General features: G+C 39.7%; 5 protein-coding genes and 2 long non-coding RNA genes across 8 annotated transcripts; 5 read left to right on the forward strand and 2 right to left on the reverse strand.

Moving 5' to 3' along the window:
• The first annotated feature begins 119 nt into the window (after positions 1–119).
• Positions 120–2,103, forward strand: LOC122407292 (trafficking protein particle complex subunit 12). Its single transcript, XM_043413413.1, has one exon. It carries the CDS (start codon positions 495–497, stop codon positions 2,052–2,054), a length of 1,560 nt encoding a protein of 519 aa, XP_043269348.1. The 5' UTR covers positions 120–494; the 3' UTR covers positions 2,055–2,103.
• A 546-nt stretch (positions 2,104–2,649) lies between these two features.
• On the forward strand, positions 2,650–3,583 carry robl (roadblock). The gene is made up of 3 exons (XM_043413428.1): positions 2,650–2,791; positions 2,880–2,958; positions 3,032–3,583. The coding sequence occupies exons 1-3, from the start codon at positions 2,789–2,791 to the stop codon at positions 3,241–3,243; spliced, it is 294 nt and encodes a 97-aa protein (XP_043269363.1). The 5' UTR covers positions 2,650–2,788; the 3' UTR covers positions 3,244–3,583.
• A 237-nt stretch (positions 3,584–3,820) lies between these two features.
• On the reverse strand, positions 3,821–6,564 carry LOC122407293 (XK-related protein 6). Its single transcript, XM_043413414.1, has 4 exons — positions 5,993–6,564; positions 5,590–5,914; positions 5,354–5,509; positions 3,821–4,842 (listed from the first exon to the last, which is right to left on the reverse strand). Exons 1-4 carry the CDS (start codon positions 6,314–6,316, stop codon positions 4,355–4,357), a joined length of 1,293 nt encoding a protein of 430 aa, XP_043269349.1. The 5' UTR covers positions 6,317–6,564; the 3' UTR covers positions 3,821–4,354.
• An 18-nt stretch (positions 6,565–6,582) lies between these two features.
• Sec6 (Exocyst complex component Sec6) lies at positions 6,583–9,452 on the forward strand. The gene has a single exon (XM_043413412.1). The coding sequence runs from the start codon at positions 6,952–6,954 to the stop codon at positions 9,211–9,213; it is 2,262 nt and encodes a 753-aa protein (XP_043269347.1). The 5' UTR covers positions 6,583–6,951; the 3' UTR covers positions 9,214–9,452.
• Positions 9,453–9,675: 223 nt separating this feature from the next.
• On the forward strand, positions 9,676–11,653 carry Dci (Dodecenoyl-CoA delta-isomerase). 2 transcript variants are annotated; one of them, XM_043413417.1, is made up of 5 exons: positions 9,676–9,951; positions 10,145–10,398; positions 10,700–10,994; positions 11,108–11,291; positions 11,524–11,653. In XM_043413417.1, the coding sequence occupies exons 1-5, from the start codon at positions 9,825–9,827 to the stop codon at positions 11,555–11,557; spliced, it is 894 nt and encodes a 297-aa protein (XP_043269352.1). In that variant the 5' UTR covers positions 9,676–9,824; the 3' UTR covers positions 11,558–11,653. The 2 variants fall into 2 exon arrangements, with proteins under 2 accessions (XP_043269352.1, XP_043269351.1); XM_043413416.1 differs by having other exon boundaries at positions 11,108–11,653.
• Positions 11,381–14,050, reverse strand: LOC122407298 (uncharacterized). The gene is made up of 2 exons (XR_006260179.1): positions 12,314–14,050; positions 11,381–12,258 (listed from the first exon to the last, which is right to left on the reverse strand). It is a non-coding gene; the product is annotated as an uncharacterized lncRNA (long non-coding RNA).
• Positions 14,051–21,030: 6,980 nt separating this feature from the next.
• Positions 21,031–24,032, forward strand: LOC122406447 (uncharacterized). The gene is made up of 4 exons (XR_006259964.1): positions 21,031–21,150; positions 21,247–21,641; positions 22,525–22,729; positions 23,536–24,032. It is a non-coding gene; the product is annotated as an uncharacterized lncRNA (long non-coding RNA).
• The last annotated feature ends 1,649 nt before the right edge of the window (positions 24,033–25,681 follow it).

Here is a 25,681-nt window from a genome sequence, read left to right on the forward strand (position 1 = left end):
AGAATTATATCCTGAAACACATGTTCGCTACAGTAGAGGTCCCTAAAGTCTCGATTTACCGATCAAAAAAACATCTCCGTAAACAATACTTTCGTGCCCGAATCCTGTTTTTATTTTTCTATTCGACTAATTTCTGAAAAGCGTCGATGATTTTTGATTCAACAACCAGCGACAATAGCCCGAAAAACGAAATCAAAATTTGAAATCAATCGGCTAGGTTCACGAGAGTACCAACAACGGGCAAGGAGGATCCCGATCTCGGTACTTATTGTACATGTCACTGTTTTAACCTCACTTTGTTAAACGTCAGAATAAAATTCGAACATGACATCGTCAGTGCTGATAAATTAACGGACAGCTGATAAAAATGTAAAACAAAATCATGATTTCACCGAAAACGATGGAGTGACAACAATTCTCTGTAAAGTCAAAAGCTATCAGATACCCAAACCCAATATCGACGATAACAAGATTGTGATAGCAAAACTTGGACGATGTCAGAAAACAATACGATATTATCGGGAAGCGATGGGAAGGATACGTCAGATAACACGAATCTAGGGCGTTATTTCGACCCAGCAGTGCGTACAGTGTTCGACGAGATAGTGTCTCCCAAAACTTCGGACCCAGCTATTGTATCATCCGGTGAAATCGGCATATCTGAGATGAATGTTATGTCAGAATTGTCATCAGGAGATTTTTTCCACGATGATAATTTATTGACAGCAGAGCGAGTGTCTGACAACGTAGCAAATGACACCCACAGAGACGCATGGATAGCTTCTGAGAGTACACGAAAAGTTTTGAGATCGATTGCGACTTCCACACCAGGAAGCAATTTTCCTGAGAGAGAAAATTTGACAATGCCAGGCTTGACGATTCAGAGTGACATGACTGATGCAACAAAAGAGACTGCAATACATTTTTTGGGAGAGGAAGAAAACATACATCGAAATGTATTAACTGCTTCAGACGTCACTCAGGATGAGAGAGGCCTGAGGAATCTTATCCAAGCTGGTTGTTACAGAGCAGCGGTCAATCTTTCTGGCAGATTGATAGCGATTTACGGCCAGGGTTATGGTAAAATAAATCATCCCAGCAAGCACACTCCTCATTCTTTACAACTGTGGTACACGCGTCTATCGCTTCTAGCTAAACTGAAGCACTTTGAAGTGCTCAGAGCAGAATCCCAACCTTTTGGCGACTTGGATAAGCCGGATATGTATTTCACATTTTACCCGGAATTGTACGGTACCAGACCTGGTTCAATGGCTTCTTTCGCATTCAGACTGCTTCTAGCTGAGATCCCTTCATATTGGGGAAAGCCCAGAGAAGCTATTGACAGTTTGCACAAACTTCTTTCCACCGTCGAGCAATTAATCAAGAATTTATCCTCCGGTTTAGCCGAAGACGGTAGCCCTTCGAAATTTAGTTCATCGGAACGACAAGACTCTGTCAGACTCTGGACAGGAAGACGATCCAGAATTCTTATTTCTATTGTGAATTGTGCATTGACAATGAAAAATTTTGTTCTTGCCATCGACGTGCTGGAGGATTTACAGGCAATGAATGATTGGAGCAAAGAACAATCAGAAATTTTGAGATCAGCCATCGGAAGAGTTCACCTTTTTCTTGGTGATGTTTCTGCTGCAGAAAAAAAGTTTGCCGTTAACAAAGAAGATGCTGGCAAAACGGCGCTGACGCCCAGAGAACTTATCGACCGGGGGCTCATGGCTGTTGCTCAAAATGCTTTTCAAGAAGCTTTCAATTGCTTCAAAACCGCTTCTGGCCTGGATCCTTCGAATATTATGCTTGTCAATAACATGGCTGTTTGCTTATTGTATACCGGACAGCTCAAAACTGCTGTACAATTACTTGAAAAAGCTGTCGCGAGAAATCCTCTAAAAAGCTTGCAAGAATCAGTTTTACTTAATATGAGCACGTTGTACGAATTACATACTATTCACTGTAAACAATCGAAACTACATTTACTTAGACAATTGAATAGATATAAAGGCGATGCTATTGATGTACAATGTTTGCAATTGTCTTGATAGAACGTTAATAATTTGAAAAAATAAAAATGTTAATTAATACTAATAATCATTCATATGTTTTGTTTTATTAGTTTTTCCAACTGCATTTTCAGACTCGAGTTTAACCATACCAAAAACTTATTACGAAAGATATACCTTGAATGCTGGGTGTATCTCTGAAAAACTCTCGTCACTCTCGTACTATTTACAAAAAATGTTTTTTCGCCATGATAATTTTAGTGACATCTTTTGATGCATATATAATTTCCTGTGAAAATAATTTGTATTTAAATTAAATTTGAGAAATTCTAAAAAATTCACAAGTCACTTGTGGAATAAGAAAGTGAAAAACAGTGCATGAGGAAAAAAATTCAGAGGGATTCTAGAAATTATACAAGGTCAACTCATTTGACGAAAAAACAACAATATATAAGGGTAAACAGAGAAAGCGATCGTAACAGAGGTTTATTTTTGAAGTAAGCGCGCGCAATCTGTCAAATATGTCAAACGAATCTCCAGATGTCGCGCAACGGAATATCCACGTATGCTTCCCTGGAATCATGCAATTCCGCATAACCTGCAATTTCAGCTGAGTCTATTGCGGTAGGCGGAAGGTTTCCTTGGAGAAGGTATTTGTTGTATCGCGTTACGTTGTTAGTGGTCGCGTCGTGTCGTGACTCAATTCAACCTCAATTCATACTTGTCAAAACTCTTTTTCAGTGTACCAAAGAAAGCCGTCCTGATTTACAAAAATGGTAATTTTCACACTTTAGTAGGAAAGCTCGAATCTGTTTTCAATGATTCTGAATAAAAACTAAAGTCTTTTAAAATCATATATTTCAGGCTCAAGAAGTCGAAGAGACTATGAAGCGAATCCAGTCGCATAAGGGAGTCGTTGGAACAATCGTTGTCAATTCCGAAGGTTAATTTTCTTTTTTTAAAAATCTTCCTCAAAATTCGTGCCCAATCAATGTCATTTTTTCTCGAAAACAAAGGTATTCCCATAAAATCAACACTGGACAACACCACAACTGTCCAATACGCTGGACTGATTAGTCAACTTTCGGACAAAGCACGTTCCGTCGTTCGTGATCTCGACCCTACCAACGATTTAACGTTTTTACGCATTAGAAGTAAGAAGCATGAAATAATGGTAGCGCCCGACAAAGAGTTCATATTAATAGTTGTGCAGAATCCCGTTGATTAACATGAAAACAAATTTTTGGCTGCAATTCCTGTTGAACAATGTTTCTTTCTGCGGACAGGCAGAATCATTGTTTTCCTAAGATTAATTGTTAAACACTCGTTTTATTTCTTCACCATAACAGCGATTAATAAATTTTAAGTTACAATTTCCTTCTGGTACTTCAAAGAATATTGTCTCTGATTTTACAGGCGCATGTATTCAATGTCATTCACTTTATATTTGCGTGTAGCAAAAATCACTGACAACGTAAGATTATTGCAATAAGAGGAAGTTTCTATGTACCAATGAAATATGATTTTAGGAAAATGAAGAAAAAATCACTTTTTATGCACGACAGTAATATCACTTGTGTATAAATTTATTTATTGCCTAAGAGAAGTATAATATATGTAAAAAATATTCTTTATCACAAATATTAAACAATGAATCTTCATACAAAACTTACTATTTTATAAATAGACTAAGACATCAAAGTGTTTAATATTATTTACAATATACTTGTTGTAAAGTTCATACAAAAATGTATATTCTTTCAGATCAGTAATCTTCCATAGATGGATTTTAAGCTTTGTTTTTTTGGATTCAGAGGATGAAAAAACTTAAAGTTGAATCTGAAGTTCGAATCATTTTTTGGATTCCGATCCACAATTGTTCACTTTTCGGCTACAAAAGTAAGAAATTGATTTTCTTTGCTATCATTGGTTGGCTATTCGATTACGAGAGCGGGTGATATTTTATTGAAATTCCTAGTTTCAAAAATTTTGAGGCAAATATTCTCGAAAACTATTCACAAATCTCCATACATTCTAATTCTCTATAAAAAAAATCTCAAGTTCCTCTGCCGGCATTTTGGGGATATTTCGAAATTTCATTCGAATGTTATTCCCAACTATATTTTTGGTGGTTTTTTAAAGATTGTAGAAAAAGCCTAATTCAGGTATGTCCGGAGCCAACATGAGGATTGAAAATTGAGCATAAGAAAAAAGATCTTCCGTGAGAATTCATGGTGATACATGGTTTAAAAATATATGGCAGTATTTCGAAGAGAGCAAATTCTGGAATGTTTTTTTTGATTCTCTTGTTGAATTGACGATAGATGTTTGCAACGACGTTAGCTATTTTGTAAAACTGGCTGTCTAGTCATTTTCGTTGTAGGATGAAAGTATTTGTAATAGAGAATCATGGACGTGGCACCGATGACAAACGGTACTATGCACAAAGCTATGAGAAGCTCGAAGTACCAACGTTCGATAATTTCAGCAGAAGCAACGAATGCCCATAACGAACAGGCTGCAATGTTTTCTATCAAACACAGCATATAATAGACGGAATGCCTGAAAAACGTTGGCCCATCGGTTGGATTGAGATATATAAAAATATAAACTACACCGAGGACCGAAGCGAACATGAGAGACCCTATACGTTCGCGAATCGTTAGAGGTGTGTGAGGTGGCCGTCGTCGATCGCGACAAAATTCCGTTGCTCCTGAAGGCTCGAACAATAACCAAATAGTCATTGCTATCCAATGAAGACCGCAGTATATTCCGGTGTACACAACCCAAACACTTGCTATGGCGCTTATCGAAATGATTCGTGACACTGAAACAACAATTTTGTCAATTTTTTCAGTTGTTTGATAAATGGTGAAAACGCCACAAAAATATTTATTGTTTTTCAAAATTAGAAGATTTTCAAGAATACTTGCTCAACGTATTCAGAACTCTGTAAAATTGCTTTTCATGCGAACGCGTCGCATAAATGTCGCAATAAAATATTTCATTACTCAACTTTTCACTTCTAAATTAAACTTTTTACAAATTTTTCTAGAAAGGTATAGGTCATGGAGAAGCACATGGTAAAATTTATTCAAACTTAAACTTTGAGCTTTGGGTTCTGGAGCAGAAGCGTTCATAGGGAAAGTCAATATTAGTAATATAAGGGAATTTTTTTCCGCGAGTCTCATCTTTGTATGGATTGATTTTGACCTCCTTATGAGACATGACTAAAAATTTGAGGATACTTTTCAATTTATCCGCGTTCTATATACTGAAAGAAAAGTTGACTTTCAACTCTAAGGTAAAAACCTCAATGGATCTTTAGAAAAATTTACCAGTTATCAAAAAGTGCCAGAGGAATTGTAGCAAAGTTCCAACAACCCCGATGTTGGATTTATCCCATTGTGCAAGTCTGATGCTTCGATTATAGCTGGCCATAGCCCACCCCATGCTGACCAGAGAGCTGCAGATACTGCCGACTTGATGTAGTACTTTGGAAAAAAAAAAATTTTCATGTTTTTTTCAGCGGTATGATGAAAACAGGGCAATTGAATTTGTGGATTCTACTTACACTGCATAGTGAAAGACTGATGATAATTTTGGAGCATGATCGTTAGTTGCAGGATTTGTTGAGGCGCCGCTTCCAAAAAACACTCAAAAACTCTGAGCAGAGCAATATCTTGATCTTCTTTGAGCATTTTAACGTAATATCTTCTTTGTTTCAATTGGTCCCCTTCTTTTTTATACTTTCGAGATTTGAGGGCATACTTGAGGCCATCTATATGACGAAGGACTGGAGCTAGTTGAAAAATCAATATGAAAATCCAGTAAAATTTGTTTCTAATAGCTCGACTAGCAAAACCTTTGCGCTTATGGATCTCCGAGCCTGGATTCATCTGAAAAAATATACAATAATAAAAATAAAAAGTTTTAAAACTAATAACGAAGAGGCGAAGCAGCAATAAATTTCTTACCTCTATATCTTGATTGTACATCCTTAAGCTGATAACCATGTTGATAAGCGACGGGATAAAAAGAAAAGCCATTGTCCAATAGAAATACAAATCATTACCATCCAAGAAATATCTGAGGCACAGACTGAGATCGAAACACACATCGACGATGTGAGTCAAGATGGAAAATGATATGAAAAATATATCGAGTTTAGAGACTGATCCTTTGCTGCTTGGGATATCGTTAACGTCGGCTCCGATAGTCATCATTGGAAAAACTCCCATTATATCGAAAATGTCGTCAGTTTCTTCATCACGGAGCTTCGATTCAGGGTTCGAAGACATGGTGGGATTTTTTTCTTGCACGATGAATCCACCTATATACACGATGAAGTGCAGTTACTTCGTGTCAACGACGCTTTATTATCATTTTCGCACACATTTCATAGTGATAAGTGTTTTAGATGTGTTTTTGTGTTGAGAAAAACGTGATTTTTTTGCGGATTTTGATAGTATATCTCACAAACGATCGATTTCGAATCATAACTGTTGTTGTTTGTCAAGCATTTCTTAATCTTATAAAAATATTGTCATCGCGGAGCAGGTTATGTTCGTTGAATCGAGGGAGCCTGTTCTGAAATTCTGGAAAATGGAGTCGTTGTCTTTGTTATCGACATCATAAGTTGAGATATCGGAATTACTTTTGTATTTCAAAAGGATATGGGACATTTTCTCGACATTAATGGTAGAATCAGAGAGTTGCTCCATCAAGCATAAATCAGGCGAACCCTGTTGACAGAAACACCCCCGTCCTGACGTAACCTAAAAGCTGTGGCTGGTTGTCAATAAATTAGGTCAAAATTGAAAAAATAATGTGATCGGAGAAAGAAACGTAACGATTCATAATTTAATTGCTACAATTACGTATAATTTTCATTAATAACAAATAGAAAAAGATCAATCAACGAATTTTTTCAAAAATGAATTCCAACGAAATGAGTGATTTACAAAAGTTGGAAGAAGGTGCAAAGGCCACAGGTACGAAACACGTAATAAACATGCTTCAAAGACCGGGTCAATTGGAAAAGGTCGAGCAGTATAAACGCAGAATAGCTCGTAAAAAGGCGTCGGTTGAAACAATGTTAAAAACAGCGATGCAGAGTGAATTGGACGGAGTCAAAGTAGGATTTAATCAGTTGCAAAGTTCCCTGAAAATAATCCGTTCGGTCAAGGAAGAGCTCGATTTGATAGGCGAGTCGTTCGGTGCTGCGCTAGAACTGAGTACAAAGTTGCAAGCGGTTCAAGACGAAAATATGCGTCATTCACAGTACGTAACCGCAAAAGAAAATCTAAAGCATATATTCACAGTACCGGAGAGCGTAGAGAAAACAAAACAGTGGATAAACGATGGTGAGCTCTTGCATGCTCACCAGAGTCTTATGGATTTGGAAAATTCACGAGATGATTTGCTCTATGAACTACACAAACTTCCCAATCAATCGGTACCGGATACATTGATGTTGAAAGCTTATTTTGAAGATGTAGAAATGCTCTCCAAACTCATGGAAAAACAGATTAAACTTGTACTTGGACGTACTCTCAACACAGTTAGAAAAGAGCCAACAGTCATTGTCACTGCTTTGAGAATCATTGAGAGGGAAGAGAAATCCGATCATTTTGCAAATCAAAGACACAAACAGAGTGGTTTTATGCCACCTGGAAGGCCCAAAAGATGGAAAGACATGGCTTTTGAAGTTCTTGAAAAAGCAGTGTCAAATAGAATAGAAGGAACACAAGTAGAAGAGAGAGCTGACAACAAAATGTGGCTAGTCAGATATCTCGAATTGACAAGACAACTAATCCTTGAAGATCTCAGAGTCGTTAAAACCCTCTGCCAACCTTGTTTTCCACCAAAGTATGAAATAATAAGAAAATTTGTTGTTATGTATCACAACAGCTTATCCCTCCATCTCAGGGACATAATAGCAGGTGGATTGGAAGGAAACGAGTATGTTTCTTTACTCGCTTGGATAATAAACACCTATACTGGACACGAGCTCATGAAACACCCTGAACTAAACATAGACACCAGTGATATTGGACCACTTTTAAGTAACGAGATAATCGACGATTTACAAGAGAAATATTTGCGAAACATGTGTCAGAACTATGAGGACTGGATGAAAAAGACACTGGAGACAGAAAAAGTTGATTGGTGGAGCGGTATTTTGCCGGAAGGGACGAGTCAGGATACCTATTACCACACAGCCGCTCCGGTCATCATATTTCAAATGATCGATCAAAATCTCCAGGTAACCAAAACTATCAGCAGTGATTTAACAGCTAAAGCTCTTCTCTTATGTATAGAACAAGTTACCAAATATGGAAGTATGTATCGTCAAGCTATACAAGATTTCAAAGCTAGACACTTTGAGGATCGCAGTCAGGTACCTTATTTCACGCATCACATGATCACAGTCGTCAACAATTGTTTACAATTCGTCGAACTGGCACAACAAATGAAACAGCTGTATTGGGTTCCTACAGCCAGTGGTGACGCGGCGATTAAATTCGAGAGTTTACTCGCAACTTATCAGCACTTGAGAAACGAAACTGCTGCTATTCTCCTTGAAGAATCTTTCTTGGACCTCGAGCGTCAGTTCCAGGATCTTCTCACACCAAAATGGCTCGCATCTCCCATTCCGGTTTCCACTATTTGCGTCACGCTCGAAGATTATTTCCAGGATTACAATCATCTTCGTCCCAAAAATTTTGAATACATCATAACGGAAGCTCAAAATTTGATTGCGAAAAGGTACATCGTGGCGATGTTGCAACGGAAAATTTCGCTCAAAACTTACGAAGACTGCTTGACCTGCACCTCCAAAATAATGACCGAAGCTGACGAATTGAAGAACTTCTTCGTTCGCATCGCACCTAAAGTTGGCAACTTTGATTGCCCCTTTGAAATTATCAAACGACTTGCCGAAGTTCTCCGCTGTGAAGACTCGGAAATTTTATCTCTTGACTTACATTCGTTGGTCGAAAAATATCCCGACATGACCGAAGATCATTTGGTCAGGCTACTCAGCCTCAGAGGCGATATCTCACGCAGCGAAGCTAAAGAAAAAGTCTCATATATTCTCGAGGCACAGAGAAATAGGAAAACATCTCAGCCCATTTCGAATAGTATATTTAGGCATATCGTTATACAGGATAGTTTCCTTAATTGGAAACCTTGAGGATCCTAAATTTTTGTGATTTCATTTTTAATGGTCACGCACTGAAACACAAATTCACTTGACAAAAAATGAAAATATTAAAATGTAACACGATGTCGTGAATGATATTTATAAATGTGTGTATAAATGAACGCTTCATGTACAGCATAATATTTAAAAAACTGTTGAAATATGTTGAACAAAAATGTATATAACAATTTCTAAATATAGGTTAAAATAATAATATGTATGTCACTCAAGACAATCGGATGGCTATGATATATTCTGAATAATTTGGAACTTTCCTTCCCTTCCTAGACGCAGTACTATTGTTTTATATGGAAATTACTTCTACAGTTTAATCATATCAGATTTTATCCTCCATGAAATTTTTGGGTCGTCAATTTCGTGTTTCAAATATTCGAATTTACGAATTACGACTGCGGCGCTTCCAGCGGACAAACCGACAAGATCATGTCATTCATGAATTTTGTAGTCGCAGCGAAACTTGGCGCGGCTGTACTCGTGAATCACAAGAAAATTCCTAAACGATCACGTCTCGATGATAAAGAGCTGGCCGATCGAACAAATTTCGTATGATTATTGGATGAATAAATAAAAGTTACTGCCAAATGTTTGCGACTCGTTGTTTAACACTGTCATGCGGTAGGATTTTGAGAAATCAATTTACAAGAAATCTAACCTCCAGTGAGGTAGCTCCGAATGCCGGAAAAGACGAAATCGTTGAGAAAACCGAAGGTAAGAAAACTTTATTAATAATTATTGAATGCAAAAATTTTGGAAATCTGATTAATATTTTTCATCTGACATGAGAGTTTGTCGAATGGAATGAAAAATATAAAATGACTAAATAATTTTCGATAAATTCTCTAAATAAATTATTTTTGATAATCTATTTTATCAAGCACTTTCATTGTCACTAATTTTTCAGAGAAAACGATTGTCGTGAGCCAAGATGGTGCTATCAGATTAATCGGAATAAACCGACCTGCAAAAAAAAATTGTTTGGATGCGGCAACTGCCCAGTTACTCTCCGAGGCTTTAGATGATTTTGAGCAAGATGAGAACTCCACTGTTGGTATTCTTCATGGCATCGGAGGAAGCTTTTCCTCTGGTTTTGATTTGGATGAGATTGCTAAATCTAACGTAGATTCTGAGGAAGGTTTCCCTCACTTTGGACCATTGGTAGATTCTTCATTTTTTTCTTTATCTTAACTTCACGTTACGCTGCAATATCTAATATCTTAATATAAAATATAACCGTTTAAAAGAATCAGAGACATATTAAGATCAATGAATTAAAGAACGGTCCAAATAAAGCAAAGGAATTCTACATTGCATGGACTGACATTAAAATGTTTTTTCTCATAAATCTAAATCTCTCTTTTCAGATTTATATTGTGTAGTTTATATGATAAAAATTTTTAAAGAAAATATTCAATTTTCCCGACAATCAGAACACTAACAATACTTTTTGTAATTGTAGTCCAACAGAGACAGTCTTGTAAAGAAACCACTGATAGGATCGATCAGTGGGTATGCGGTAGGCGCAGGTTTTGAGCTTGCGCTAATGTGCGATTTAAGAATTGTGGAAGAAACTGCATCAATGGGATTTTTGAACAGGAGAATGGGAATACCAATAATGTCTGGTGGAACAGTGCGTTTGCCTGCAATTATTGGTTATTCCCGAGCAATGGACATGATTTTATCAGGAAAATTAATAAACGCAGATCAGGCTTACCAATGGGGTTTAACAAATTTGGTTGTTGCTTGTGGCAGTGGTAAGCAAAGATTCATAAATTGAATATTATTTTATTGCATTGAGAGAAGTGAATTTTTTAAAATCTCTACATCCGAATGAATGATTGAAATCATTGAATCTTCTTTAAAACAGCCCTCGGACAGTGCATTGTGACAGCGCATACTTTGATGAAATATCCTCAAAAAGCTTTGCTGGCTGATCGAATGTCAGCACACTATGCAGCATTTTCCTCCAAGCAAATTGACGAAGCTCTGCAATTCGAGAAGGACAACTCGTCGCATATACTCCTCGAGGAGGGTGTCGAGGGAGCCCAAAGGTTTGTTGATGGATTCGGCAGGCACGGAAAATCGAAAGATATCAAATACCACGATTATACGAATTTTCGAGAGTTGAACAAGGACATGGTTTGAGAAAATAGTTTTTATTATGTTTTATTTCTGAAAGTGTACATAATTTTTTCTGACTGTCGATTTTCATTGATCAAGGAAATGTGAGTGACGAAGGAGAACTTGTATTATTAAAAAATTTGAATTTGTACTGTGTTACAGGTTCATTAGCGAAAAAGCGAAAGAAAAATCCTGAATTTGCTGAGTAAAGAAGAAGCTTTGTACAGTAACGCATTAAAAATGTTGTCGATATTTATTACGTATTGAAAAAAGGATCACAGATTTATTTCGATTTGTCAGAAATTTTCTTACGTCCGCCTTTGTCCCGTATTAGAGTTCCCGTCGAAGACAATTTTTTTTTGCTCTGTTTCCTCGCTTTCGTTATCGTTTCCGCAAGAGTTCGCGGCAATTTTCCTGCAACGAGGGGAACGTAGTTGACCGCGTTCCCGTTGAAATTTCCTGAAAAATTCACATTTTTCTCGCATCTTGTCTCAACAATAGCGATCGTAAAACGAGGGGACATTTTCCGGCGACTCACGCTCAACAAGAATCAAGAAATACGTGTCATTGGACTTGAACACATCGAGACCCGATTCCCACAGCTTTCGGGCTACCAAATCCTTCATTTGATTGGTTGATTCTTCCCACAAATCAAGTTCCTCTTTAACGTACAACTTTTAAAACATCTTTTCGCCGGCTTTTTCGTGCTTCGGCAGATTGATTCAAAATTAATTGCTTTTGTACCTGACGATTCTAAGCGACTACACTCTCGAATATAATTCTCTATAAGCCCGATGTTACAGTTTATGTTAACCAACAATTCCTTGTTGATCGATGATAAATCGGACGAAGCTCTACTCGTATTGTCACTGGCTTCGTCAGCCCTCGAAACATTCTCTAATAAAAATGACTCTTTTAAATGACTTTCAAGTTGGAGTATTTGAACAATTACCTGCAAACTTGACTTTTATGATCGTCGACATTTCCTGTCTCGTCGTTATTCTTGAAAAACTCGAAAGAACAGAGGTGAAAAAAAACTACATGTTTCATGTGGCACAGACTTTCGAGGTTAGACTGCGAATGAAATTCGTCAATTTTTCAACGATATATTTTCCTATTATTACGATTCGCTATCAGCTGATATAATTGTGAGTATCAAGGAAATATGGTTCGTTGAGTTTTAACGGGACTTCCGCACCATCAAGATGAATGTGCAAATGTCTTTTTCGGACTCGTCACGACTCCGCCAGTATATGCGAGCGACAGTCTGCCGCTTCAATCAGTGTGAGTTTATTTGTGTGCGTGACCCGTCTGTCTGACGGTTTCCAATCAAGTGTCGTACAACACAATAACCAATAAGATTACATTTCGTCTTGCGTGACGATCACATGTGCTGCAGAGCTTAGTAATTTTAGTATATAAATAGTACGAATAACTTTCGATGTGTGTACACTACCATTTGAATATTTTCGAATGGATAGTAGCGAAAATAAGACATTGCCAAAATGGACACTGACGTCGGATATATAACTATTGGACAAATGAACTCGTGATTCGCGAATTGATAAAAAAAAACTCGAGAAAACGTTCAAGTCGATGAATAACTTTGTTATTTGAAACGAATCGATTTCTTCGATGAAAGCAATTATATTTCGAAAATTATTCTAAAAATTCGAGGATTCTTGTCGAGGAGTCGACAAGAAAAGAGAATTTCTCGTTCACATTGCCGCCGACATTTTCTTCCGGAGTGACGAGTGATTTTGGATAGCTATAGAAAAAAATATGGTGGTGAATGTCAAGTTTTCGCATCGCGAAAGGGCAAATTTTACTCGGTGGCTCATAATTCCAAGGTTGTAAAAAAAATGTTGCGGTGAAGCAGTTTTGATGAAAATACGAGATTCTGTGCGGAGCCTTTGAGAATTTCCCAAAAGTTTCCGATCTTCCAGAACGCTTTTCATTTTTCGTCAGTTATTATTTCAATGAAAAGAGAAACTAAATTTTTCGAATTAGTATATTGAAACTAGATGAAAATAAATACGTATCGCAATGGAAATATAAGTATTTGAAGTGTTTAGCAATTGAAAAGAAAGTTGAATACAGACTGGTCGGTTAAAAGAGTAAAAGAGACATCAAATATAAATGATTGACAAGGGTATTCAAAGTGTGAGCAAAAGGTGATAGTAATGGAGGGTTCAAGCGAGTATTTATTAGTGAACTCATCAAAAGTCGAAAGTTTAAACCCGCATAAAAGTAGTAAAGCCGTTAGTCTGACAGACAACCTTTAAATAGAAAAGACTAGGGGAAGGGGGAGAGGGTGAGAATGGACTCGAAGCGATGATGGACGCCAGGATGGACACAACAGGTCCTGGCGTGTAGCTCGGAGAATAAAAAACGTGTTCGAGCATCGTTGAAGGGGAAAAGTGTTGGCAGAGCGGGAGGAAGGTCGGGATTTATCGAGAGGGAAGAGGTCCGTCGGGTTTCACAGGGTGCTGAATAATTTTCCAACAAGACAGGAGAATCGCCCGCGAGAACTCACATTCACCGGCATTTCATATTAACGTTAAAGAAACGGCAAAAGTTTAATTGGCGAAAGTAACACGGAGAGCCGGCACGGACAACGAGCACTCTCGAGCCACCGGTTAAAGTGTAGTGACGAAACGAGTGCAGGTGGCAGCACATTGTTGCGCAACTCTCGTCTCTCTTTCTTTCACACACATACACACATACGTTTCCGTGCACCATACCTTTCCGCCACAAGCAAATAAAAAAATAACCTGTAAATGTGTATTGAAGTATTTTTTTTATACGTATCGACTCGAAACACGGACAGACATTACTGTATCGCATCCCAAACGCCCCAGTGAATGTTGGCGCTCGCTCTGCAAATCGATTCAGCGCCCTCGTGCTTTATCCTTGCAACGTTTTTTCCTCCTTCATTCGGCATTTCCTTTGCCCTCCGCTCCTTCACATTGTGTACGACTCCTGCACAATTTCAGTCAATCTCCTTCGGAGATTTCAGAAAACTGACAAGGGGACCGTTTCGACTTGAGGGAATGCCCTGTTTTCGATTGAAGGTCGAATAGTGAAGAAATCACGAGACGCAGACATTGAGAGTAATTGCTCCGTTTGAATAGTCGGTGGACATGCGTTTCGTCTGCATGTCTGTTCTCGCCACCAATTACGTATGCTTTTTTACAATCCAACGGTTTTCATCGATGTTTTAATGAAAAATTTAGTTTTATGCTCCCAATGTCATGGGGCTTTTTTTACTATTTGTGGATTTGACCAAACGCGGAAGCCTCTTCTACGATAAACATTCGCAGATTGGGATTATTGTGCTATAACGAATGGCGGAGAAAAATTGGTGACGGCGCGCTCGGATGTTTTTGCCCGCGTTGGCCACGTGCATGCGGACATTGTTCCTCTTGCGAGCGTACTTCGTAAGCTGCGCGTGCGCGGCGATCGAAGATCGAAGAGATTTATATCTCCCAATAAGCTCGCAGCAATTTTGTACGCGTCGTCGCGTCGTATAGAAAAAGATTCGGTGAAGATTCGAGTCGGTGTTACCACCAAGTGTCGGGTTATTTATGTTGTCGGGCACTGAGAAAGGGGAATTCTCACGTTCTCACACCGATGCATCCTGCGGGAGTCGATACGGCAACAGGTAGCAGCAACGAAAAATCGATTATTCGCTCGGAGGACAGCATTGAGCAATGAAAATAGTCGCACGTGTTTAACCTCGAATATAATTCGTTCTTGACGGTGGAATCGTATCGGAATAAAAATGATTCAAACTCAAAATTAATATTTCGTGAATATATTAGATAATTGTACAAAACAACTTTCTAACCTACAATCATTTCGGATTTTTCGAAAGACTCGAAGTCTGAGCTGAAATATTGATGACTTAGTTTTTTATTTATGTAGTGAGGAATAAAAACTTTTCGAAAGAATTCATAACGAGTGGCGTTTCGACGCGACCGCTCTTATACACCCACGCCGAAAGCCAATTAGTGACACTGTGCCTTAATCAGTAACCATAACTCCTGTAGAGTTAATTTAACTCTCAAGTTTCCACACAGAGCGAAATAGTTTGTGTCAATTTTCCGAAAGCTTGTCTCGGGTTTTCGCGAAAGTAAAATTGGGCGAGCGCGCGTAATGTAACGTCGAAACGCGTACGCGAGCCGTGCATAGAGAATATATGGAAGTACCGAAAAACAAGTTTATGCAGAGCGAGTTCTCGGAACAAGAGACGCCGGAGAGCAATTATCCTTACGAGGGAAAAGTTTGAGTGATGTTCTTCGACGTGTAGAACCAGCGCGCGCTCAGTCGGATTATTGGGAAACTCGATGCGAGTACTTTATTATTCGTCGCAATCGAGAGCGACGTCTCGAAGAAAAGCTGGCAAAGAAAAATACACGAATAGGAATAAGCAATTTTGGGCGCGATGCTTCCGGGCGAAAAATCTTTTGTTGGGGGATTCGTCAGTGTGCGTGGCCGCCCGAGTCTGTTATTTATAAAAGCAGCTTAAATCTCCTCGCACCCAGATCGCGGCAATAGAAAGGGCCGGCGATACTGACTTGTTTAGCGGCATAGCAAGGTATTCAGGCCGCAGCAAGGCCGCCCATGCGGCCGCGGTGCACACGCGCAACACACACGGCGGAGTAAAAGTGCAGTAAATAAAATGTAGGTTGTTACATGGCTTGAGGCGAACCACCGTCGTTCGCTCCCGCCTCCGTCCCCTTGTTCTAACCTCACTTACTCGTGCCTCTACATCTCTCATTATTATATATATATCTATGTCTTATTCGATACAATACAATTACGATATGCCACTTACTTAATACTGGCTAAAGATCAGAAAGCAGAACTCGATGCTGGTTCGTGAATTCTATAATATTTGCTTCTTTACTGTACCTGCGCTGCTGCGGTGAACCAGTGTCTCGTGTAAACCGTTCAATCACACGCTCCTGAAATGTAGTAAAACGGGAGAGGGGACCTTTCTTTGTCACACTAATGAAAACTATTGTCCAGCTCAATATTTTGTCGCAATGTTTTATGAGAAAAAACTTGTTCGTTTATTTATTTCAATTTATAACAAAAAAAAAATCGTAAATCGGATGAATGCATTCGTCAAAACTTGACGACGTTTCGCTGAACTTTTAATCCGGCTTGTTAATCGTACGATAAATAAGAATTAGAAAATATTCCCAGATTTTTAGCGGCGAAATTAATCACTATTTTCATGAGGCGAACTAAGATAACGGGTAATGGAAAATTAATGCGTTTTCAATCACTCGCGACTGTCGGACTCGCACGCGCGGTCTTCCGTATGCTGGGAGATGTCAATATCGGCGGTGGATCCGTAGAATGACATAACACGCATAACTGTCATGAAATACCATGAATATGCAACGTTAGCAGGTTTCCATAGAAAGTTCATAGCGCGAACGAACCAGGCGATCTATTCAACGAGGTTATGTGAAGTCTTGAACATCGAGAGGGAATTTTGCAACGTCTGTAATTCGGTTTCGTGCGTTTTTCTTCAGTTTACGCCACTGAGAACTGCCGATCGATCGATGAATGATAATTGAAACTTTATGGCTGTTTTTAATCAGAATATACACATGTAGTATACGATCGAAGCAGAAACGAACACGCATTAATGCGTCCCGGTACATTTACAAATATTTGAAATTTAATTTCTCACTCAAACCGCCGATGCGGTTTGCTCAACGCGGTTATCTCACGGTTCGGATACATTTTCCAGCCCCCAACACTCATTTCAGTTATGATTTCATTTCACTTTTCACGTTGGCTTAAACTCCCGAAAAATAAGAATCTTCGGAGCCTCGAGAGGGTGCCAGGAGTCCATTTCCCCCCCACTTATAATACCTGGCAGCATGATCAAATAGATGGCGCTCAAAGCCTTTAAGAAAGGAAGACTTGCAATACCGAAATTCGTCGAAATTTTTGTCAACCGACAAAATTATAAATGACACGAAAAAGTTGGCGAGCTTGCCCCCACGAAGCATTCGATCCTTTCGCTCCTTCTCCCGATAAGACCGCTGAAAGACTCGCTTTGCATTATTTTGGTAACCGAATGCGATCGCAGCGGTGACGATTTTCGTTGCATCTTCTTTGTCGGGATCGGACGTGTATTGGAAGGAGCTGAAACCTTGATAAACCAGTCTTTCCTCACTCGCGGGTGCTTAAGCCCACGAGCAAGGGAAGCGAGATGAAAAATACCGGCTGCGAGGAATCCCGGATCTTATAGTAGCCGTGAGTAGTTTATATACACAGGCTAAGTTCGTACGTATACGAGATCGAGGAGGTTCGCTTTGAGCGAATATGTGCAAACGAGCGAACGCGGACGAGCCCTCCGCGACTCGACAGACCTCGCACGTGTACCAGCCAGCGTGTCTGTGTCTCTCGATGCACTTTTCTCGTGCATCCGATGCAACTGCTTTTTTTTTATATACAGGGTGTCCGAGTTGTCGACGAAAAAAATATTCAAACGTTTTTCGTTTTGTTTCATAGGCAGACAGCAAAACTTTTATCATGCAAAAAATCTGCGTCATTTCGAGGCGAATTAAATTCGCAGATTGCGATACTTAGCAAATTTAAAAAAACCTCTTCGAGACAAAAAATTGATCGGAAAATTAGTGAATTACTGAAATTGCACAATAATTGACACATTAATTGGGTTAAAATTGTGTCCGTTTCTGAATACAATTCGCTATAAAATCGACGTCGATTTTTTCGCTATTATTCTCGTTTCTTCGGCTTCAATTAAGCAGGCAGATTATTTCTTGTGGATTTTTTTTCAAGCAATAGAGAGAAAAAAAAGTTTTGAGTGAACAAAATTCTCTGTTCTCTCGTTAAATTTATTCCCAAACGAATTTAGGAGTTGACTTTTCGTATCTTCCTGTTACGACACCCTGTATATTTGCACATATTGTACAAATAAAAGATTCGCGAGCTTCTCGCAAGTCTTTCCTCGTTAATTCCGCGAGGTTTGCTCTTGTAACGCGATCGCCGTAGAAATCTCCTTGGAAAAGTGTTTGCACGCACTGACAGCAACGATCGTCGTAGCTAATAATAGTTCATTCATGCATCTTTTATTGCCTTGGAGAAAATGCATTTCCATCGTTTTCGAATTACGGAGACTCGGAGATATTATTTAATAAGTTGATGATGTAGTGATAAAATAGCAGCGTGATTCGGCCCGACTCTCGTTAATTATAATGAATCAACGACCATTTTTTATTGCTGGATGATAAATCGTCTGCGAGCGATCTTGGGGAGTGTCAATTTAATGAAGAAATTTTTCATTTCTCCCATTTCGATGCGTCCCGGCGGCATATTATTTTTCCAAACGATCGCAATATTTTTACTAAAAACAAGTCAACGGAAAATGGAAAAAAGGGGGATCAAGCTCTCAACTATTGTCGATCGCTCAACGCTCATATTTTCGACTTAACGAGATGGAAGATTAAAAGAAAACAAGTTTGGAATCGAGGTGAAAAATCAATCGAGTTACAAGCACGAAATCCATCGACTTTGCGAAGTATGTTTTCTACCCGGGGCTTTATTTACATTTGAGGAGTACGTTGACGCTCTCGCACGCTCATAAATACCTCAAGCTTGGCCATGAATGCGCTCTTATTCTCTGTATTATTGTTGTTGTCACAGACGCGAACGTGTTCTCCCGCTTGGAGCAGCACAAAACACCCGCAGATACGTTCATGGTAGTGACATCTACGACGATCTACGCGAGAGATATTGAGAACGAGAAGAGGTTAGGAAAGACAAAGAGGCACGGCGGGGTGGGGGGTGTGCTGCTTCTGGATTGGATGGCCCCAAACTTGTGGCACGCTTTGGACAGAATTCCGAAAACTTCAAGTTCGCGATATATTTTCTAGGAAATAACGGACCGAAGTGATTCCGAGGACGTTCAATCGTCAAGAAACTCGTCTAAATTTGTCTTTTCCCGGCTTCTCTCGAGTCAAGAATAAAAAAACGATTTATTTTTGTTTTCTCGTACGTATCTGGGCGAAAAAACGATCGTAAATCACACCTTAATCCTCGGATCTTTCTTTACATCGTGGAAATGAATAATAATAATAAAAGGTTCGTAACTTGGCGAAAGAAACACCCGTACAAATAAATATACATGATTTTGTCAGCAAGGTTTTCCGAGGGAACGAGCGAGTCTTCGGAGAGCCGAAGAAAAGTAATAAAATTCGTGGATGCGAGCTTCGCCGCCCGACTCCACACATCGTTTTATTCCCTTTTTTTCGTAATTTTTACAGCTTATTATTTGACATATTGAGAAAAACATTTACACTTTTAGTGATGACTGTCTGTAAAAATGACAAATCCCGGCTCAAAGTAATTGAACTTTAGATGGACAAAGAATAAAGCAGAATCGCTCGAGTGACTCGTGGGAAATGCTATAGCACACGGTATTGCTTTACGAAACTTTTGTCGTTTTTAATCTTTCGGTTGTTATCGAATAATTATCTCGAGTGTCGTGGAAGAAAAACAAATACACAGGCGGATCGTTACAAATGGTCATCAGAAAAAAAATGTCACAGCGATAGAAATATTGAAAATTTATGCCAAAGGTGAGTGAGCCGGAGAACTTGTCACTGTGTACAACCGCAAAATCGAGCTTGAATTTCATGCGGTATACGATTGGTTCATAACTCTCTTGACAAATGTCTCAAACTAGAAACGGACTGAAAGTTTATACCGGCGTCCACCCGTTGTCCGTTGAAACAAAATTTAATACTGGCAGCTGATTGCGTTATTTCGAATATCAATTATTACACTTGATGAAAAAAATAAGTAGGGAGGATTGCGAGTTCGGAGTACCGTTCTATACCGATGGAAATTTGATCAGCGATGATTCGAATCGCGATTCGACTCAGTCGACGAATTTCCGCACGAACACTTTTCGAGCTCGAATGTTTTTTGGGATTCGAAGCGCCGACTCGAATAACCTCAAATTATCTCCTCGCCGCGTCGTAGTTCGCGTCGTTTCCACGAGAGGGACGATTTTCTCACACACGATCGAACGAAAAATGAGAAAAAAAAGTAGTAAGAGATAAAGAAATATTGCGAACGGTTTGCATAACGAAATTCTGCACAGAGTTTTGCTCGGTAATATAGAGAAAAGAAACATAATAGAAAGGCTCCACCCGGGAGAGCGTCCTTCGTTTCTCTCGCTCGCAGAAAGTCAATCTTGTATATATGTATATGTGCGCGAGAGTTTTATTCCCAACACGGGGATATAATAGCAGTTCTCCGATTACGAGGCAGCGAGCGAGAGACCGCGCTCGGTTTTTCGATGCCCCCAAGGCGATAAAAATAATTTTATGTATTCGTAAAATATAAATTTATTTTCATTAGACTGCGTCGACTGCGGTACATTGATAAAATAAAAATAAATTTCGAAAAAACGAAGAAAAAAACGAAGACTCATGAATTATACATGACTTTGACAACTATATATTACTCCTCAATGAATATTTATTATGGACGAAGTAAATGACGAAAATAGAAATAATCTTCAGACTCGAGCGCGTTAGTTATTGGAGAATAAAACGAAAAAAAATCCAATTGACACCGATCGATTCTTTGTAAGAAAAAAAGAAGACGTGACGTGCGCGCGCCGGTTTAAGAATATATTCATAGATTTTTTTCTTCAAAATACCCAATTTTTATAGGTTATTGCTTGAATGTAGAACGATAATCCTGAGTGAATGTCACAACACTCAAACGGTAATGTTGTTTTTCTCGCAATATAAATGTCGATGCAGAAACGTTCAAAAATAAGAATGGTATTTTAGAATAAATTTCCGTTAAATTTTTTGACAGGAGATTAAAATTTAAATGACATCATTTCATTCATCAGTCTCGGAGTCTTGCCGGCGGACATTATTAGTCAACGAACAGCTCTCGTTCGTAGAAGTATTTGACTTGGAGAACGAACATTCGATTTCGAGGTTAAGCGTTGTGGGAATCGATTCGTTATATAACCATGCAGGAAGAGCTTTTGTTGCAAGTTCGAAGCCTGAAGGTTCTTCTTCAGACTTCACGAGAATTCGACGGTAAAATACTAGCAGTCCAGGTTTTGTGTACAGGAATCAAAGGAGCTCAACCGGTCTTTCGCTCTAATAGACAACGAATGCAGTGTGCCGCGCGAGGATGTTTGTACGTCATCCGAGCGCTCTCGCCGCGCCCTTGGAAGGTTCCTTTCGACCTCTACGTCGGTAAGTCAACGAAAACTATTCGTATTCGATGGTGATTCGTATAGTAGGGAAATAAAAAGTGACCGCCGCTTGTCAACAACTCGTCGAGTCGTGACAGAGGTGAAATTGAGCACAAATTTAAAAAATCGAGTAATCGCGATACGGCTGCTGCTGTTGCACGATGTACAAATTTACCAATCGAAAACCTCTTCCCTCGCAACTTCTGTCCGTTAGAAGAATATATTTTATATAATTAAATGTTGCATCATAGATCGAAACGAATGAATCTTCCTTGATGGGTTACAATTTCACAACGATCTAAGAGGGGAATTAGCAGATCGAATAAATCGGTGATCGGGATGATCGCGTTCTACCAAGCGGTAAAACGTTCCATCACGTGCTCTCTACTTACGAAATTTTCTCTTCCAACTCCCCCCGCCGTGCTCACATTTTTCTCGTACTTGAAACTTTCTCACATGACACCGTCCAACTTCATTTTCGCAGCAACAATGCCTGGTCGTTTTTTGAAAATTCGATAATTAGAACAAGATTAAAACTAATGAAGGTTAACTCGGCTTTTGGGCGCTGATGGCGGAGAATCGAGAATCACGTGACTCCGTAGCTGCCGTGTTTAACCTCTAAAAATGCACCTAGCGGTTCGAGCTTCATGAAAACTAAACGAAATCAGTCTGCGCGGTCAAAAGTATTCTCGTTCGACAAAAAAATTGATAAAAGTTCGACAACATCGCGGCGAGTATCGAATCCCATTTTATCATCAGAATTAATTGCCGAATGCCTTGAGCAAAAAAAAGATTTAGTGTTACAACGAACTGATAGAAATTCATAAAGAACGATTGCTACGGTAAAATACTCGCGTTGAAAATCCTCCTTTTTGACATTGCAGCACGCTTAATTAATACGCGACCTCGTCCGTGTCCTGTGTGCATAACCAGCAAAGAGGCATCGAAGCATCGAGAGAAATGCCAGGTACCGGCAATCACGTACGTGTTTATGAGACTCCCTATAAATCTCGTAACAACTTAACTGGCCCATCCATCCAACTGTTATAGTTGTACATATACGTATTGAATACAGGCGTCTTCGTCAGTGTGAGTATAAACTATGGGACATTTTATGCAAATTACATCAAACTGATGATCCAATTTCATTTTTTTTTTCTATTTACATTTACGGGATTTGATTTCTGACTCCTACAATCTCGTCTCTCAAACGTAAACGCCAAACGACCGCCATCTTTTCGTCAGGCCCACATAACCTATAAAAAGCTTGATTACAGAACAAACTCTTCGTTTTTTTAAACGAAAAAATGGTCCTATGAAAAATGGTGTTCGGTGAACTATTCGAGATAGGAAAAAAGGAAAAAAATATCCGAAAAACCGAAATTTTTTTCAAATTCATGAGTTTCGGGATCGGTCCGAATGCGTTTCGAGCTTCGATCTCATAATTTACCGTTGCTGTCAAGCGAACTGCGTAAGCTTTCGCACAGTGTGAACGGTAAGAGAAAGTGATGGAAAATTAGTAAAAAAAATTGATCGAATATTCGGAAGCGGGCTCGCGTCCACTGGCACAGAAGGTCCGGTACGTACCGAGACGTGTCTATGAGCTTCGGAATGAAACGTACGAGAATGGAAAGAGGCAAATCTACAGAGAAAGCGAAAAACATCTGCGGCAAGAGTTGTTCGCGTGTGCTCATCCGTACGGAGGATAGAATGAGATCGAACGAGACGGAGAGTCAGAAATAAGGGGCAGAATCGTGCGAATATACGGACGCGGTTGAATACAGTGGAACTCTCATCGCGTCAGAATGAATTTATGAACCAACGTGTTTCGTAGCTTCGCAAAGGTGCGACGATTTTTAATCGGTCTTTGGACTCATAAATCTTTTTTTTTCCAGGCGACGAGTGTTCGGCGCCGACAACTGCGTGAGGGGTCGTAAATTTTGAACGAATGAGAACCCGCACCGAAAAACCGGAACTTCCGCACGAGATTGAATTCCGCGTTGACGTAATTCAGGACCGAGAGAGGCCACGAGAATTTGCATTCGAGTGAAAAATTCAGGAATCGGTGCTCGACTGTACGCTCCGTGAACCAAGGAATGAAGTGCGCACCGCGGTTTTCCTCGTAATAAAAGAGTAAGAGTGATTGCGGCTGACACGAGGAAAAAGCGAGATTTCATACCGTCGAGTCGTAGGTGCACTCACACACGGGGACACTCGATAAAGCTTCGTACCCGGAGCGTCTCGAATTCTCGTTTCAACGGGAATCGAGACCTGCAAAATCGTCGGAGACTTATCTAATCCGGGCTGATGGGGCGAAGGGAATTCACCCGTCGAAAGGGCTAATCCGATCAAAGAGCCAGCCTCGATCGATTCTCGAATTTCCCAATTTTTCTCAAAGTACATAAAATTATGTATTTTTCATATTTTCATGAGGCTGAAGTTTGCAACGTTGGAGTCCAACGAAACGATCTAAAAAAATTCTCCAAAAATTTCAGTAATTCTCCAATTTCGTTTCCTGTCGAATTTCCAATTCGTAGTTTTTCAACCTGCACTCATACTTTTTGAAATAAAAAATTGGTTAATTAAAAATGTTTTTTCCCTCATTTCGTTTTGGATTCCAACGTTGCAAACTTCAGCATTGTATATTTTCTAGGTGGAGGAAACGAGCCAGGAAAGTAGCGACTCTGCGACGCTGTTGTTCACCGATCTACGAGGATTTGCTTCGAATAAATGCGAGTCGAAGGATTAACGCATGTTTATCTTGTTTACAAAGCGACTTCGCAATGGCTCCGTGTGCGACTTTCGGAAGGCCTCTGCGTAGAAGCTTATAATCTGCGGTGAATCTCTCTCTCTCTCTCTCTGGTGCTCGGTGATCTCGTGCGATATCGAACGTCGTATTGGCTACAGGACATGTACGACGGCACGTGCATATTCGAGTTGATGTACAGAGTATTGCCGGGTGAAAGTGCACATTAGAAAATAGCTATGCATTCCTTCGATCCAACACAATTTGTATCGCAACTCTGGGACGGAGAAAAAGCAGCATCCAACTACCGCGGCTATATTTTTCATGAAATGTTCGGCGACTCTGCCGAGGAGATACTCTGAAATGGTTGCTCTCACGCGGATTGGCCAGACGCCAGTGCTCGTCCAATTATTTTCATGCGCGGTGATTCTGCGGTCTATTCGCAATGATAAAATAATCGATTCCTCCCGCGGCCCGATATTTCATTCGGTCAAATTATTCGATTGAATTAGCCTCGCTATTCGATCGCACGCAATTCCCCCTCTCGATAAACCACTTTACATTTATTCCGGCTCCGTCGTCCCTAAAAATTCGAGTATCGCGACGATCTCAGCTTCCAAATCGTTGAAATAACCGAAACAAACGGAAATGAAAAATTAATTTTTAGCTTTTCGAGATTTTAAGCCTCCCGATTCCACTCTCATCTCGACTGCTGCAACCCTCTAATTTCATCTTAATTCTCCACTCTCTCTCTCTCTCTGCCTCTTTCTCTCGTTTGTACTCGAAGACTGCAATTGTCAATCCCCCGGTTTGGCGTGAAAAGTGAATTTTACACGTAAAACGATAAGTTTTTTCTTTCGCGTTCGTTTCCATGCGCATTCCGTAGGCAACTGACCGCGGAGAACTCTCGCCTGGCGTAACGCCTCCGATCTGAATTTCGTTGCAACGGAGATCTGTCGCAACGTGCGCGCGGGCGCACCAGACACCGGGATAATCGGAGCTCTGCAATCTAAAGACATGTTTTCCAAAAAGAATATATTCGAATGAAATTGTTGGCTGCGCTATCGTAACGCGTTGCGAGCGTTTCTTTCAAACCGTTCTACTCTTACTCTTATTCAATAATAGGAAACGCTCCTTCGTGCTCCCGGAAACGATCATCCCTGAGGCAATTATTCATCGAGTTGTAACAACGAAATCGATCGCGTTTTCGGCTCCTCGGGAAGCTCGGAAACGAGGATCAAGGATGATGATGGTTTTTTTTTATTTGCCTTGGCGACCTGTTAGGCAATTAAAAG

Source organism: Venturia canescens, chromosome 2, assembly GCF_019457755.1.
Source record: "Venturia canescens isolate UGA chromosome 2, ASM1945775v1, whole genome shotgun sequence".
Classification (NCBI taxonomy): domain Eukaryota; kingdom Metazoa; phylum Arthropoda; class Insecta; order Hymenoptera; family Ichneumonidae; genus Venturia; species Venturia canescens.

Coding starts and splice junctions, on each gene's coding strand:
- Dci (XM_043413416.1), top strand. CDS start 9,825: ATGTTTGCGACTCGTTGTTTAACACTGTCATGCGGTAGGATTTTGAGA. Junction 10,399..10,699: donor TCCCTCACTTTGGACCATTG/GTAGATTCTTCA, acceptor TTGTAATTGTAG/TCCAACAGAGACAGTCTTGT. Junction 10,995..11,107: donor GGTTGTTGCTTGTGGCAGTG/GTAAGCAAAGAT, acceptor TCTTTAAAACAG/CCCTCGGACAGTGCATTGTG.
- Sec6 (XM_043413412.1), top strand. CDS start 6,952: ATGAATTCCAACGAAATGAGTGATTTACAAAAGTTGGAAGAAGGTGCA.
- LOC122407292 (XM_043413413.1), top strand. CDS start 495: ATGTCAGAAAACAATACGATATTATCGGGAAGCGATGGGAAGGATACG.
- robl (XM_043413428.1), top strand. Junction 2,959..3,031: donor AATCGTTGTCAATTCCGAAG/GTTAATTTTCTT, acceptor TCGAAAACAAAG/GTATTCCCATAAAATCAACA.
- LOC122407293 (XM_043413414.1), bottom strand. CDS start 6,316: ATGTCTTCGAACCCTGAATCGAAGCTCCGTGATGAAGAAACTGACGAC. Junction 5,915..5,992: donor TGTACAATCAAGATATAGAG/GTAAGAAATTTA, acceptor ATATTTTTTCAG/ATGAATCCAGGCTCGGAGAT. Junction 5,510..5,589: donor TCAGTCTTTCACTATGCAGT/GTAAGTAGAATC, acceptor TTTTTTCCAAAG/TACTACATCAAGTCGGCAGT.